The sequence below is a fragment of the Hermetia illucens genome, chromosome 1 (genome assembly GCF_905115235.1).
Source record: "Hermetia illucens chromosome 1, iHerIll2.2.curated.20191125, whole genome shotgun sequence".
NCBI lineage: Eukaryota > Metazoa > Arthropoda > Insecta > Diptera > Stratiomyidae > Hermetia > Hermetia illucens.
The window spans coordinates 170,032,411-170,049,598 of NC_051849.1; the positions used below are offsets into that span (position 1 = coordinate 170,032,411).

The window sequence follows — 17,188 nt, forward strand, 5'->3', positions numbered from 1 at the left end:
TGAGGACGGGGCGGCAACTCTGTCGGCCAAACCAAAACCAAGTAGCTCAGGAGAACCTCCATAGTGGTGGCACCGGGAGACGCTGTACTTACTTTGGCTTGCCGGCCGTGATGCAGTAGGCGAATGCTCCAAAGGCCTGATCAGGGCGATCAGACCCGAGTCTGCACGGGGACTCATCTGAAGTGGCAAATTGGTCACGAAACCTTACCTTGGGTATACTGGTACCATGGGAACCGGGATAGCTCCTGGACTCTCATACTTCAGGTGAACTGCCGTTGTATGTGAATGAAGTGGGAGTTTCATGGGGGTTGTGGTTATGCTCAAGCGAGAAGAGACCTTCGGGCCTCGGCGTGGTGTTGCGTTTCAACATGGGTGCCGACTCCTTAGTTCAGTAGAGATTTAGGTAGGTCTTGCATCCACCAGTATGAATGCTAAGCCATGCACTTGGTATAGGCTGGTACCGTTGTTGTTTGCATCAGCGGGGCTTTGATTGTGGTCACCAAATCAATCCGTGTCCTAAGAAGACCGTGGGATTAAGTCTTCCAGACAGGTGCTCACGTAAAACCCTCAAGGACTTAACTGTCAGCACCACTGGTACTCTGAGGTGTCGGTAAGGACGACGAACCAGCAATCTTGGCAGCCAAACCAACACCAAATGACCGAAGAGAACCTGCATGGTGGTGGCCCCGAGAAACGCTATATTCACTTTGGTTTGCTGACCGTGAGGCAGTAGGCGAATGCTTCACGGTTTTTGTGGTTGGCACCCTAGTGGGAGCTACATGGGGGTTGCGGTTATGTTGAAGCGAAAATAGACCTTCGGGCCTATGCGTGGTGTTACGTTTCGACACGGGTGACATACTGCTTAGTTGGGTAGAGATTTAGGTAGGTCTTGCATCCACTAGTTTGAATAAACTGAGACATACATCAGTATAAACTGATATCGTTGTGTTTATCTCAGTGGGGCTATGATTGTGGTCGCAAAATCCAGGTATTCACGTAAAATCATAGAGACGTAACTGTCAGCGCCACTGAAATTGAGGAAGCAATGAAACGAATGAAATTGGGGAAAGGAACAGAACCTGATGACATCGCATCTGAGCTCTGGAAAGTGAAGATATGAGTTCTTCAATCGAATTATTGAGGATAGTAGAACATCATCTGACTGGTAAGAAAACACCACAGTTCTAAAATGGGAAAGATAGGTAGTCCAGCAGAATGTTCAAATTAGCGTCCAATACATTTACTATTCTATGCCATGAAGATTTTTGAACTCATTGTTCACAACCGTATTCGCGACATCGTTCAAATAACCGTGAATCAAGCGGGGTTTGTCAAGAACTACGAAATTTCTGACGCAATACACGGTGCGCGGATATTCATGGAGAAACACCGTGAGAAGCATAAGCCTCCTTACAGCATTTTACAACAAAAGCACTTTTTCGCTGGGTTGAATTGTTCTACCACGATCCGAAAAGTAAAGTGTGGAAGGTTTATCAAAACCGCTCATAGAGATAATGTCTTGTCCAAATGGAATGATCGCCTCTTACAACACAGTCTCAGATTGAATCCGAATAAAACTGCATTTTTTCGACTAATCCCCATGAATCAGGCACTATCACCACCAGTGACAGTGACCTGTTCAGAACTGAGAGATTTGTAAATATTTTGGGTCAATGCTATCAACCAATCGAGAACAGCGCTTTGAAATTGCTTCAGGCGTTAACCCAAGTGGATGACGGGGCGTTACACAACTGGTGTTCTTTTTTGATCGACGACCTCTATGGTTTTGAGTGTTAGCCGACTATAAAAGACAATGAACCGTGTCTCACGGAATTGTAGATGAAGATGCTGCGTTAGACTACTACGCTTTCATCACATCCGAATTGAGGATATCCGCGATCGATATGGGGTGCACTCGTCCTGGAACAATTGGGAGAGAGGCGTTTACAATGGTATGGTCACGTAATACGCGCTAACGAGAATTCACTCGCCAAGATTGCTGTGAACAAGTCGATGATAAGCAACCAAAAGGCCAGCCAAAATAACGATAGCTTGATACACTGGATGGTGATTTTAAATCGTGGCGATTGCATCCAGATCAGGCTTTTGATGGAACCAAATGGCGCAACCGTTCACGACTAGCCGACCTCGCCTTGCAAAAAAAAAGATGTTCACATTTTCTTTTGTCTTTTCGAGTTTACTTTGATAGCACGTAAGCAAAATTGCACAAGTGGCATTTAAGTATATTAAACTAATGATTAAGTTCAATATATTTTTGAAAATAAGAAACGATAATTAATTGGTAACAAGTACGGATACAATCAATGAGCAATTATCCCATAGTATAACACCAAGGACGGATTTAAGGATCTGCACTCTTAGCACAGATTACTTATCGTAATAGCTTCTTTGATACTTTTCCTCTACCGATCCATGACGGCTATTTTAGACAAGAAACGTTAATCTACTTTCTTCAATGCTCTACCTGTACATTCGAATACACTTCTGAAAATCTATCAATGTCTTACCTCTCGAATGAAAAATTCCTCTTTCACTCCAAACAGAAGTGCACTTCCAACTCGTGTGCTAATCTTATTGATTACACGATTTTGATAAATGGAGTAGTTGCTACCGTATCGATAAGTGGACATGTCTCCTCGGAAAGCTACTACTAAGAAAGTGTCACTTCGTTTTACTTTCTTTTGGAGAATTCTCCTTCTTATCAGTCGTTACTCTACTTCAAAGATCACGTTAAACGAAAAACCTATGCAAGTGTATCAGTGCACAAGAAAGCAAGCAAGGAAGGCGAAGTGCTGCATCAATAGGGAGCCAAATAAACAACAATGCTCTGCAGCGAAATGATTAATGAAGTGTTATAGGTTGCCATGAATTTCATAATATATCAACGTTTTTGGAATGCATTGTTATGACATTGAGTTATCATCACGAATTCTTAAGAAAAACATATTATGTATATTTGTATCTCTATCCACAAATATTGAAAGGGAAACGTGTCTATAAATGGATAGTGCAGATTAAAAGCAACAAGCGCTCGTGCTCACTGATTTGTGGTGGAAATATTTTCAGTTTTCATCTCCTTACTATCAGATTGCAATTAAATGCAGCAAGTAACACATATTAAATATCTAGAAAAGTTGTGACAACTAGATTTCCTTTTGTCGCTGAGAAGTTGCTTGACACAGACTTCATTTGCTAAGGAAGGATAGAGAGTTAATTAAAATATTATAATCTGAAATCAGCCAGTGAACATAGGCAAAGTGAAAGGAGTTACAAAAGTCGTATATTAGCGCACATAGCAAGCGATTAAAGCGGCTGCGAATGGTTCGTTCTTCTTGTGGAAAGCTTACGCACATTTCTTAATTGGAAAACAGTCGTGTATCAGCCCCAAAATTCTCATTAATTGGAGTTGTACTCCACTACATAGAAGTGTATGGACATGCAAACAACCATTTAGCATTAGTCTTAACTTTATCCTAATATGTGCGACTTATCTACTTCTTATATGCGTAAGTACTGCTATTTTATACTTTATCACCAACGAAACCAACGAAATTGCCGCGGAGTATACCATCGGCTGTTCTTCCTCCAATTTCGTCTCTTCGAGGTAGTAACCGCGGAGGACACTTTGATGCAGATCAAACCTGAAAAAAATATTTGTTGCTATTTTGGGCTCGAGTTCAGAACCCTTTAAATGAACACTCCAAGATGGTAGTACGCCAAACAAAACATGCAAAAATTCAATGGCAATGACTCCATTAGCGGAGTTTTGTATTTGCTCTTAAATTCATAGTAGACAGAGGCCAACTATGCAGAAGGGGAGAACTGACCCGTAATCCGTGGAAACAGGCCACTGAATTCATCTTTACTGAAGTAATGAGATCGCATTGAATGGGGTCATCTCACCCAGTGAATCATGATGGGGTTACGAAACAACTGAAACAAATTACAACGACTATTAATGAGTAAGATGAAGCAAATGTGGTTACAGGTAAATATTGTACTATCATTAGATAGAATGATTAGAAATCACTAAGTGGGGTCTGTTTAGTGATTCACCCGACTTCATTTCATAGATTCAATGGATAGCTATGTCGTGGAGAGTACACAGTTTGAGAAAGAAGAAGGGATGAGTCACTATAGTCTGAATGGTCGCGCTAGTTTTCAACCGACCGACAATCAGATTGACGACAATGTGATCAGCAGTACATTTAAGATTAGTCTTCTTGATGTACGTAGCAAGAAAGATGCTCATATCCGCCTGCAAAGGAACCATCATATGATCGACGCTCATGCGGCATTGAAGAACTACGAGTCCCCAAGTTGAATATTGGCCGCTTATATATTCCAGCTGTTATTCGACGCTCGAAAAACCGTCTGACTGGTCGGACAGCAGATGTTTTGAATAAAGCTCCTGCAAGTATCGGCCCATAAATGTCCCAATGAGTGTCACCAGATCCGACTGACTACGAAACCATGAAAGCGATGAATGAAAGGCTTCATTAATCGCTGCGAATAGAGGCGAGCTCTGATACCGTACGAAGTTCCGTGAAGTTCAGCGTAGGGTGCTCCGTGACAAAAGAAAATTTATTATTGCGCTAGCGCATAAAGCAGAAGCTGCCGTAGATAGCAATGATTTTAGAAACGTATAGCGCATCAGGCATGAATTTGCAGGTGGTCACATATTTTCCATTGGTCTTATAATGATGGTGAACAGTGATGGACGGAGCACTTCACCATAGTTCTTAACCATATTACATCCGGTAAAGTTCCGCCTCTTGTAAATGAAATCTTTAGTGAAGGTAACATCCGAATACGGACTGCTCCTCTAAATGAAAGTGAAATCATCTAGGCCATCAATACACTTAAACGGGTTGAGAGACTCCCCACAGAGCTCCAATTTCTGCAGAACTTCCACTTACACGGAAATTTTGGTAATCCCATTACAGGCATACCTCGACTTATCACTCGACTTATGTTTCCATAAAATTGTGTAATAAGTTGAAAATGTGATAAGTCTCTCTCTTTCCAAGAAGCTTCGATATTTTCAACAGCCATGAGAATATCAACATTTTTCCAGATTTCTTTAATTGATAATTGGCTACCTTTATCCAATGCTATTATATCGTCTAAAGGTTCCACTAACTGCCTGAAAGTTCGATGCAGATAGTATGCTTTAAAGGTAGCAATTGCACCTTGTTCCATGGGTTGCAGCAGGGAAGTAGTATTTGGCACATTTTCATCGCTTTGGTTGAGAGTTGCAGGATGTCCAGGAGCATTATCAACTAATAGCAAAACCTTGTGCGATAAGTTGTTCTTCCTGCAATATTCTTTGTCTCCTGGAGAAAATTCATTTCTAAACCAATAATAACGCCGAATTTACCCAAGCCTTTTTATTATGTTTCCAAATAACTGGCAACGTGGTTTTCGAAATATTTTTTAAGGCCCTTGCATTTTCCGAATGGTACACCAGTAGAGGCTTCAGTTTGAAATCGCCAGCGACATTTCCGCCCAAAACAAGTGTACGAATGTCTTTGAAAACTTTGAAGCCTGGTGTTGTAGCTTCTTCCTTGGAAATAAATGTACGTGATGGTAAACGCTTCCAGTAAAGTCCTGTCGCATCGGCATTAAAAAGTTGTCTCGCGGTGTAACCGCCTTCACCAATAATACTTTTGAGCATCCTCGACTTGCATTAAATTGGAAGGTCTCGTTTGCACTTCTGATGGTATTGAACAAACTCTTCGCCTTTTTATGGATGACTGCAGTTAAAATTGGTATGTTCCTCTGGTTCATGTGGAGAATCCAGGCATACAACACTTTTTCCGTCTTCTCTAATACAAATGGTCGGTGTTTTGTTATTAAGGTACTTCCTGGTGAAGAAGTGCCCGCCTTAATAGGCTCGCGAATTTTTTCCGCATTCCCTTTTATCTGTCTGATAGCATGCCTTCAATCCTAAGGAAACAGCAATTTACGCGGCTCTCTCTTTCCATTTTTGTTTTTAAATTAATAACTTGCCTCTGCCTCTTCTATTTATAGAAGATGTATCCTTTATCCATACTGCTATGCGGGTTTTTGAACCTTTCTCTGGTGCTTAGAATGTGAAGGTCCGTTTAAAAAGAAGGTTTCTTACCAAGTTATAGTCGTTGATTTCTTACTCGAAATCAAACCAATATCGTATTAGGTGTCCTTTAGTTTTGAGTTCTATAATACTACCAAGATTAAATTAAAACTAACGAGGCTTCTTTTATTTATGTGTCAGGTAATTATGTACATAGTTGGATGGATTTCAATATTTGCAACGTCCGATCCTTTCAGGCTTTATTTGAACAGATTGCTTACTTGCAACGTATCCTTATCCAACGTTACATGAAAGTGTAATCACCTAACTCCCTCTCACTGTTTATCTAAGAATAATCTTCTAATGCTCTTCCGTTTTCATGTAAACTTGCAAACGAACCATAATAAACCAAAATAATTTGTTCAGATGGTTCCTTTTGTTCACAACCATCAAAGTTTGTTCACGTGAACCAAGTTCTCCCCTTTCAACAAATATTTTAATACGTAACTAAGGATCCACAAAAAAAGGGTCAATAAAACACATTCACAGCTCTAATAATCGAAAACACCGACATTCAAGGCTATATTCAAAACATATGCCCAAACGGCACCCGTAATTAGAAGAAATATTTTAACTTGAACGCATTAGGCACATTGCCTCCAAACCACTTTTATCTAAGCGGACGAACTCCGACAATGAGTGATAAGTCGAAGCAAAAACATGTTAACTCGAAGCAGGCTCCTTAATTTTTGGAGTGTTATAAGTCGAAGTGTGACAAGTCGAGGTATACCTGTACTACCACAGAGAAGAAGAAGGTAATCATTAAGATTCTGAAAACGGGCACCCGTCTTAAGTGCGACAATTGGAATTCTCTACCGTCGCAAAGATAGTAGCTAAACTAATCCCAGAACGCATCAAGGAACATCTCGAACGCTCTATCGACAGAGAGCAGGCTTTTGCTATGGATCCTCCTGTACTGACTCCATCAACACCCTGAAAATTGTGTAATAGTACGCGGAGCTCAAATCTCCACTTGACCAGTTATTTGCCAATTTCGAAAAAGCTTTTTGAGAGTGTCAATAGCCACTGTATTTGAGGTACTTTACATACGATAGGCATTCAAAAGAAACTAATAGTTATTACCAGAGCACGTGTTGCATTGAGGCAAAATCTTAGACCAATTTAAAGTTCAAAACGGAAACCTTGCCGGATGTATCCTGTCATCTATATTATTTCTTCTTGTTATGTTATCGATGACGTCCCTCAGGCTCCCTTGTTCGGAGGACTTGAGGGATTTCAATGGACGTTGGATGTTCGCTCAAACATCTCGACTCCGCTCATGACATCTGGCTGTTCTTTTTGAACCTTGGCCATGGCCCTAGATTTGGTAAAGCCTAAAAGCTGAGTCAGACTGAGGATGAGTACCAACAAAGCCAAGGTGGCAGATTGTCGAAGAAATTGATCAATAAGTATATATTGCAAGCTTGGTTTTTGCTGACGGCGGCACCGAAGTGTCATTTGATGCATTTAAATGCCGCAGCCACCTTTGCTACTATGTCCAAAATCTCCAAATGCAGTTATTTTAACAGTTGTGAACGTACTATGCGAGTATTCTTTCTGTTGCTACATGCAGGTAGCATATGGAAAGTGGCATCCATTGCTCGTCAAAATCTCCAAGCCGTTTTCAACTCTCACGTCGTATCATTGGGTGTACGCTGACCTGACACAATTTCGAATGAAGAACTTCGTTGGTGCATAGACCAATTACCCACGGACATCTTATTCAGGGAGACGAGAGCGGCAGTGGATAGGACATATATTAACGTTTGAGGAAGGGTAAAAACACAATTGCTAGCTGCACCATGCAATTCACTATCCCAAGGTGACCAACGAGTGAGTTACTCCACGACTACATGGCGCTATATCCCAATAAAGGTAAGTGGTAACCAAATTAAGTGAAGCATACTCAGTTAGAACTCGCGTACAAATATGGATAGATATAGATAATATAGAATTCAGTGGCATCATTCTGTTCTTATCGAAAAAGCCGACAAAAAGTGGATTATATTCGCTTAACAGTAACCATTGGATCTATGTGGTAATGTGGATATACGTTGCCATCATTAGGCCGATGTTCGTATATGCATCCGTAGTGTGGTGGGTTAAAGTGAGACAAAAAGGTTTTCACCGTAAACTAGCTGCACTGCAAAGAACTGTTTGTCTGGGTATCACTGGTGCCATGAGCACGACATCCGGCGCAGCTCTGAATGCACTACTCAATTTGCAACCCCTGGATATATTTATTCAAAGCACTGCAATGAGAGCAGCTCATAGGCTAATTCGATTAGATCTATGGGAAAACAACGGATGTGGGGGGCACAGAGCATTGGAAGAGTTACTGGGAGGACTGAATCCAGTTCTTACAATGCCTTCCGATTCTCGTGTCCCCATACATCTGTTTGGTAGAAGATATGTAGTTACCCTGAAGCGTAGAGAGGACTGGGAAGACCCAGAGGAATGCGTGGAGGGATATACGGAAGTCTTCTACACGGATGACTCAAAAACAGAAGAGGGGTCTGGAGCCGGAGTCTACCTCTCGAATAAAAACGAGAAGTGGGCTTTTCCTTTGGGACAATATGCAACGGTTTTTCAAGCCGAAGTTTATGCGATCCTAAGGGTGGCAAACTGGGTGATTGACGAGCGGTTGAAGGGCAGGCGCATCGCAATCTGCAGTGACAGTCAAGCTGCACTGAGGGCATTGAGCAGTCCTTTGATCACCTCGAAAATCGTTCAGGAATGCAGAAACCGTTTGAATTCTATGTCTAGATTCAATACGGTGGAACTACTCTGGGTACCTGGTCACTGTGGCATAGAAGGAAATGAAATCTCGGACGCTTTAGCGAAAGAGGGGTCAATCTCCCCTATGCCGGGACCGGAGCCAGCAATTGGGGTATCAGTAGCATTGGCTAAATCTGTTTTCAAAAACTGGGAGCAAGTTTCCCATAATGACAGGTGGCAGAGCCTAAATGCTGCTCGACACACCAAACTTTTCCTGCCAGAACCCAACATACGTACCGCAAAGTTTATCCTGTCGAAAAGCAGGAGGACTTGCAGGTGTATTGTGGGCATTCTGGCAGGCCATAATTCACTAGCTGGGCATATGTTCAGAATAGGAATTACCGAAGATGATACGTGTCCCTCCTGTAATGAGGAAGCGGAATCCACGGAGCATTTCCTATGTGAATGCCCCGCCTATGGACGCATCAGGCATCAAATCTTTGGTGCCGATGTTCTCCAATTACGACGAGTAGCATCACATCCACTAACGGAAACCCTACGATACGTTAACGAATCCGGAATATTCCGTTAGACGGGGGACGCGAGTACAATGGGCCAACACGGCCTGAGTGCTCGGAAGCTGTAGCTTCTCCCCACCACACACACACACACACACAACCATTGGATGTCAGAGTTTTCTAGCTTAGGTATTATCCACCCGAGTCTGTATCTGAAGTGGTTCATGCAACGTAGCCTCACCAGAGTTTATCCTATATCACGGGAATCGGGATGGCTCGCTGAGAGCATGTCTCAGGAGAATTTCTTGGGATGTTCTTAGCCCGGTTATTCGCATTGGTCCCCTTATAAGAGTTTCGTGGCGGTTGTACGCCAATCACGGGCAGAGTTCCTTGAGGGATCAAGCGTTTAGTTGCGCTGTACAGCTCAGACGCCGTACCTCTTAGTTGCGGCAGACGTGTTAAATAGGCTTCGCATCCACTGGTATAAATTCTGAGCCTGCACTTAGTATAAGCCAATACCACAGTCACAGCAGTGCTATGATTGTGATCTCTAAATCAATCCGTGTCCGAAGGGGACCGTGGGGTTATGCCTACATAGCAGCTACTCACATCTTGCTGAGTACCATCTATTAGATATTCTGCGCCATCTTGCCAGGGTGGATAGCCCCATACGCCCACAACCCATCAGCCTCGGTGGTAGAAAAAGGAGACGTGGAAGACCCTATCTCAGATGAAGCGATTGCGTAAGCCAAAACGTCAGACGGCTTTCAGGGATATTGAATTGGTGGACCTCGGCAGAAAACGGGGATATCTAAAGTTCCTTACTAAGGCATGTTTAGACCGTATACCAATTGTTGCGCCGTTAATGGTGATGATCATGATAATGATGATATAATATAATATTGAATGAATAGTTATTTATGACAAGTCATCACAAAGTCATGCAAACCATTAGAAAACCAAGTATTCTGCTCTCCTCTCTTCTTGGCTGCAAAACCGCTTGGACGGTCTTTAAAAAGGGAACACAGCAACGCATCCAATTTAATTTACGGTGGGGAATCGCCAGAGGCAAACGCAACTTAGGGCAAGTCTAGCGTTTATACAGTGTACCGCCAATGATGACTAGAATGAAAATCCTGTGTGGATTGACCACGTGTTGATGGAACGCCACCACCTCTCACCTTCGATGAATGTCAGAACATATAGGGGGGCCAATGTAGATTCAGATCACTATCTCGTTGGCAGGGTGCTCGAATAACAATACCACCTAGAATCTTCTATGACAACGGCGGAAACCTGGGAGAACCAACAAGTCTATGAACTAGAAAAGTACAGGGAGCAACCGCACCAGGCGCGCAAGTCTTACCAACAAGTCCGCAGGATGAAGCCTCATAGACCTCGAAGTTCATCCTGCCGAGACAAAGAGGGAAATCTTATTTCCGACAGAATGGGCATATTGGAGTAATGCGTTAAGTACTTTCATGCACTACTAAACAACCAGAACATCGGCGAGTTCGAGGTCCCGCCAACTGAAGACAACGGACAAATACTGCCACCACCAAGTATAGAAGAAACAGTCCGTGCAATTCATCGGCTAAAAAATCATAAGTCGCCAGGAACCGATGGCATTACAGCCGAATTAGTTAAATATGGAGGCGACCAGTTACACCAAGTGGTTCAAGCTTGACGATTGGCAACGAGGCATAATCTGTCTCATACATAACAAGGAAGACATCACACAGTGCAGCAATTATAGAAGTATCATCTTGCTGAGTACCATCTATAAGATATTCTCCACTATCTTGCTAGGCCGGATAGCCCCATACGCCCAGAACATCATTGGCCTATACCAAAGAGGCTTGACTCCAGGCAAATCAGAAACAGATCAGATTGTCTGTGTGCGGCAAGCGATGGAAAAACTGTTGGAATATGGACACCAATTGCATCAACTTTAAAGCCGCCTATGATAGTATAGCCAGGGTAAAACTGTACACGGCCATGAAAGAATTCAATATCCCAACGAACTTGATAAGACTGACTAAGCTGACCTTGACCAATGTGCGAGCCCAGATAAAAGCAGCAGGATCACTCTCAAAACCATTCGACATCAACAACGGTCTACAACAAGGGGATGTCCTATCATGCGTCCTCTTTAACCTGGCCCTGGAAAAAGTGATCCGTGATGCTGAGGTAAATGCAAAAGGTACATCCTCTTTAAGTCCACCCAGCTAGTGGCCTATGCTGACGACATCGACATCATGGGAAGAACCACCCGAGACGTACAAACTGCCTTCATCCAGATCGAGCAGGCGGCAACTGGCGCGAGATCTTGGGCTGCACATCAATGAAGGCAAGACAAAGTACATGGTGGCAACGTAAACACCAAAAACCAACCAACCAACAACATCAAACCGCAATAGTCAAACGGGAAGAATAAAAATAGGAGAATACAACTTTGAGACCGTTGATAATTTCTCCTATCTAGGGTCGAAAATCACAAATGATAACAGCTACGATGATGAAATCCGCGCACGGTTGTTGTCAGCCAACAGAGCTTATTTCTGCTTACAAAAACTGTTCCGCTCGAAACGTCTCACCATAGGGTCAGAGCTCTTACTGTACAAGACAGTGATCTTGCCAGTCCTCATGTATTCCTCGGAGACTTGGGTTCTTAGCAAGAAAAATTGCGAACTCTTGGCGTTCAAGAGAAGAATCCTCCGAAGAATGTTTGGCCCCCTACATGAGGATGGACGATTCCGTAGTCTACATAGCGACGAAATCTATGAGCGATACCATGATCGTCAGGTCGTGGATAAAATCCGGCTCAACAGGTTACGGTGGGCGGGTCACTTAATCCGTATGGATGAGGATGATCTAGCCCGGCAAGTCTATAAGGGCAATATCCATGGTAGAAAAAGAAGACGAGGCAGACCCTGCCTGAGATAGCGGTTGCTGCGCCGTTGATGATGATGAAAGATATATATTTTCATTTCGCAGAATAAATTGCTGGTATATTTTCTAAAAGAAAATATGATCTTCATGAAAGACATTTTTTCAATTTTTCACATTTACCGGTATAGTTGAGTAACGGTTAATTCAACATCCTTAAGATATGGGCAATAGCTAGTAGCTTTGGGATCCTAAATTTTTCTCTTGGCATGTCCTTGTTTAAAAATTTGAGGTAAGTGAAAAGTTGATAACATGTGGAATTTATTTAAATTAAGTGAAATTGATCAAATGACGATATTTTTGTGTCCTGGTTGGAAGAATAAAGGTTAATTCCACGGACAAGATACTGCAAAAAACATAAGAAACAAATGATTCTCGATGAGAAAGGTTTGTTTGCCTTATTTGTATGTAAAGGTTCATCCGGTAAGAATTACCAGCGCCATAAAATTTCTCGGGCTAAGGGCACGTGGTCCCAAGATTCCTCCAAATTTGAGCAATTTTCCTTGGCCCCGCAACCTATATACTATTTTGAAGCTCGAAGCTCTCGAAATTCTCAATATTAACGGAGAAATAAACTTTTAAAGTTTGTTCCAAGATTCCTCCTAATTTCAGCAATTATCCTGGCACCCAGACCATCCAACCTATATACCATTTGGAGGTTAGACCCTCCCCCGATAGTAGTGACCACGAATTGAACTCCTTTTCTCGAAAGTCTCAATATTAACGGAGATATAAGCGTTTAAAGTTTGTCCCAGGATTCCTCCAAATTTCAGCAGTTTTCCTGGCACCCGGACCTCCAACCTATATACCATTTTTTTACCTCAGAACCCCTCCACCCCAGGATTGTCAGTATGATTGAAAGGAATTCAGATAATGATCGTATTGAAATATGCCCCAGATGGATTTCGTGATTCCGAAACTCTCCTAAATCTTCTTTTTCTTCAACCTTTGTCCCGTTCACAAACGGAGTCGGCTCGTCGTGATCGGTTTTCGCCATTTTATTTTATCAAACGCTTGATCTGGATGCAATTTCGAGGCTTTTAAATCCCACGAAACTCTCCTCAATATAATATATAATTTTTACCCGATTACTACAAAGGATATTTGAAACGAAATCATGGATATACTCACAAAATAGTGAATCATCAATCGTTGATCCTGTCACTGGATGCCATACACAAAATATTGAAAGTAGCTTGCGAGTCCTCAAATTGAATTTTTTCAAAGGTGGATTCAAAATTGAAAACTTCAACTTACATTTATGTGAGTTTCTATGGGAGAGATGTTATAAAAAAGGGAAACCCTTCCATTTGAATTCTTTTTTGTAAAATATAAAAACAATTTATCCTGGGGAATAAAGACATCTTCAAATCATAATGGAGTGAGTTTTATTATTGCATCACAAAATTCCGCACAAACTCTGCTGATTTCTCTTCTACAAAATTCCTGTAAATCTCTGGTAATTTGCCTTCCAGTTAGTGAATTTTAAAAATAAAATAATAATAAAAATATTCTAAACTGGTGGTTCCGTCTAGCACCACGGACAACACCTCCTCCTGCTTTTATTGAAAATTTATGAAAATTTGTGATTTTCCTTTTAAGGGGTGTAGAAAAAAATGTTTTTCTTTGAGTAACTTTTCACGGCACCAAATCCTTAAAGAAGGACATACCACGAACAAGTTTTAGGAGCCTATAGGAGTACTTTAGTGCAATGAACTGATAAACTTTTAAGGATGTGGTATTAACCATTAACTAACTCTAATGGTAAATGTAAAAAATCGGAAAAATGTCCCTTATGTCCTCATGAAATAGGTATTTTTAAGGTGCATATACATGCTGAATTTGAACTCACAGGATTTTAAAATTACATGCAAAAAACGCGATTTTTTCCAAAACTTTGTAACGTAATTTCGCCCCCTAGTCGTCACAAGCCGCGTACATTTTCGCAATTAGCATGCTACACTTAATATTTGTGGAACTCGTCTATTAAGGAGGCTCAAACCCTGCCTAAGATGGAGCGATCGTGGACCTCGGCGCAAAACCGGGATGTCTGGAGTTCGTTATTAAAGCAGATTTAGACCGGATACCGGTTGTTGCGCCGTTGATGATGATGACGAAACCCCCTAACCAGAAGAACACCCAACGATACACATACTGTACCAAGACGAACATCAAAAGATTAAAATTATAATATTTTGAGGACCATCTCATAAATCCAAAAGCCTCTCATTTGAAATTCTGTAAACTTCCCGCTGAAGTAAAAATTGTCAAATTATGAGCCTAATGAAAGTAAATTAAAACAAGACACGCTTTCACGCTTCTGGAACCATTCATTACGCCCTACACTGCACATGCCTCCAAACAGCATAAACAGCGTTGAACGCTCATCACAATAATCACGAATATTCAAGTCCCTCAATTTTCCCCCACGCTCCAGAAAATTCAACCTAAATCAACAAAGTGACACATCTAATGACAAAATCTCTTGGAATAAATCATAAATAAATAGTATTCTGGCGCTGCTCCAGCCGCCAGATAATAGCAGGCGATCGATTACAACAAGAACAGTAACAAAAAGAGCAATAAAGTCCACGATGCGTTAATGATTTGTTAACTCAGCTGCTGTGACCGCACTTGTTGTACCAGAAACAGCAGCGAACTATGTTCGTTACGGGTACTTGCCAGACTACAACGGGCTGCCCCACTTGGAGGTTATCAGGTTTTCAAGCCCCACGATTACTAAAAACAATGAGAAAATAGTGTCGGAATCTTACAACACTTAGGTACTTACCACGATGTTGTTGGTGCGCAGCTTCGCCGGTAGTATCTTTAGATTATCAATGCGATTCTCATTTTCATCGATGTTCTCTTCCACCTCACTGTTATATGAGGAACCAAACTGGCTACGCTCACTATCAAGCTCCTCGTCATCATCTTCATCCTCTTCCTCGGCATCGCGATCATCCTCGTCTTCACCATCCCCGAGGTTACCATCATCATCCTCGTCGTCATCGTAATAGTCATCATCGTTATCGTTGCTGTCGTCGCGATCTTCATAGTTCTCCTCACTGATTTTCCGTGACCTCAAGAGCCTCTCAGTGAGGTGATTCCTCCTGGCGTCGTGTTCTTTCAAGGAGTGTATCGGCTGAGGCTCCCTTGAGAAAATGAAGCCATGCCTTGTTCTGAGTCCGCTGCTGTACAGACCGTCCCGATCAAACAGGCGACTCTGCATCGCCGCCGACAAGTTGAAGTGCTCGCGACGAGAATGCAAATTTCGCGACTTCAGGGAGCCCTTAGACTGCCCAGGTGGAGGAGATGTTGGTGGACTCGAGGTCGTTGTCGTGGTGGCTTGATGACGAAGGGCCGGGAAAACCCGTTGCTCCCACGACTGATGATGGCGATTGTAGTGGCGGAGATGGTGCCTCCGCATAGTCGTTGGCGGTGCACTGGTACTCCTAGTAGGTTCCTCATCTTCCTCTAACGATGGCGGATGCTCATAATGACGATGTCGTAAAACAACCAGGTGTGAAGCGTTAATGGCATGGTGCTTTTGGGATGCCCTTAAATCATCGGCGGCATGCTCGGCTCGTTGATTATAATGCTGCTGGTGGCGGAAGTAGTGTTCCGCACTATTCCCAGCAGCACGGCGATCATGGTCAGTGAGGAATCCAAGAGCAACGCTGCATAGCAGGGCAAACACCATTAAATAGCGTAGAACGCACATTTCCACTTTGCAACGATCACTAAATTTCGACACGATCATTTCAATTTTTTTGGAACGCAACGCGCAGTCTGGCCGTAATTCACCTTGAGGCACGTGTACTTTTTCAAAAATATCTCAGATGATTTCACAAACTCTACGGAGTGGACCAAGTTTCCACTTTGATTTCAACAGAACAAGAACTTCACTCGGCAATTTTTAGAACATTCGCGTTCTGCCAAAAGCGGATACACGTCATGAAAACACACGAAAAGGTTTCGATTTGCTATTTTCCAGCACAAATGGCACACACTAGTCGACGCAAGCGAATCATGAAGACCTAAATAATTTAGGGGCTGTAAACTGCAGAGCACACTTCACTTACAAACAACCGTTGCAAGAGGAAGTTCCCACCAGGAGGGTGTAACGTTATTCCCTACTCCATTTAAGTTTTATATCGAAATATATTCGGGAACGTTTAGTACCGGAAAATTTATCTCTACTTCACAAAATCATGGGAAGCTAAATATCCGCTTTTCGAAAAGGACTTCCGGCCCTCACCAAGCCGGGGCATACAAAAGCGCCACCAGGAAGTAACCTGCTTCTGGCCCCTTCAATACAAATATTCTCTCCCTTGGAATCTCATTGTTTCATAGGCTCCATCCGCAAAATAATGAGGACGAACCAATTAAGTCAACCGCGCCAAAAGTTTCTGCCAAATTCTTATGGAAGTTCCGCTGCCGAAACGCCCTCCCAACTTCCGTTTCGCGCTCGATTTCAAGTTGCATGCGAGAAGTGAGTCACGACACGCCGCCTAGCTCTTTCGCATGTGATTGTCATGGAAATGTGCCGCCACCGCTTTAGGAAAATCTCGCGAAAAGCCGCCGCTCAACACGCCGTTGCAACGCCGAGATAACAACTGAAAACAAATGAAGAACGAATCTGAAGTGAACACCACGCACCGCTCTGGCAACGGAAACAGATGAGAAGCTCCCTTGCCGCCTAGCTGCAACAGCGTCGAGGCAACATGATGCAGAGCCCTAATGCGCTTGTCTCGCATGGAGTCGGTTTGAGTTGGGCACATGTTTCGGAGGTGCTGCTAACAGTCGCGGACGCTTAGGAGTGACACCGTGAATCACAGAGGTGTTTCGAGTCAGTTAGTTTAGC

At 42.7% G+C, this 17,188-nt stretch overlaps 1 protein-coding gene across 1 annotated transcript in view; it reads right to left on the bottom strand.

Annotated features, from left to right (window-relative positions):
• Positions 1-16,965, bottom strand: part of LOC119661786 (sarcoplasmic reticulum histidine-rich calcium-binding protein-like) — a 310,226-nt gene extending 293,261 nt beyond the window's left edge. The window contains exon 1 of the mRNA XM_038071269.1: positions 15,113-16,965. Within this exon, the coding sequence (XP_037927197.1) occupies positions 15,113-16,084 (972 nt within the window). The 5' untranslated portion in view covers positions 16,085-16,965. The remainder of the gene's footprint in view (positions 1-15,112) is intronic.
• Between the last annotated feature and the right edge of the window lie 223 nt (positions 16,966-17,188).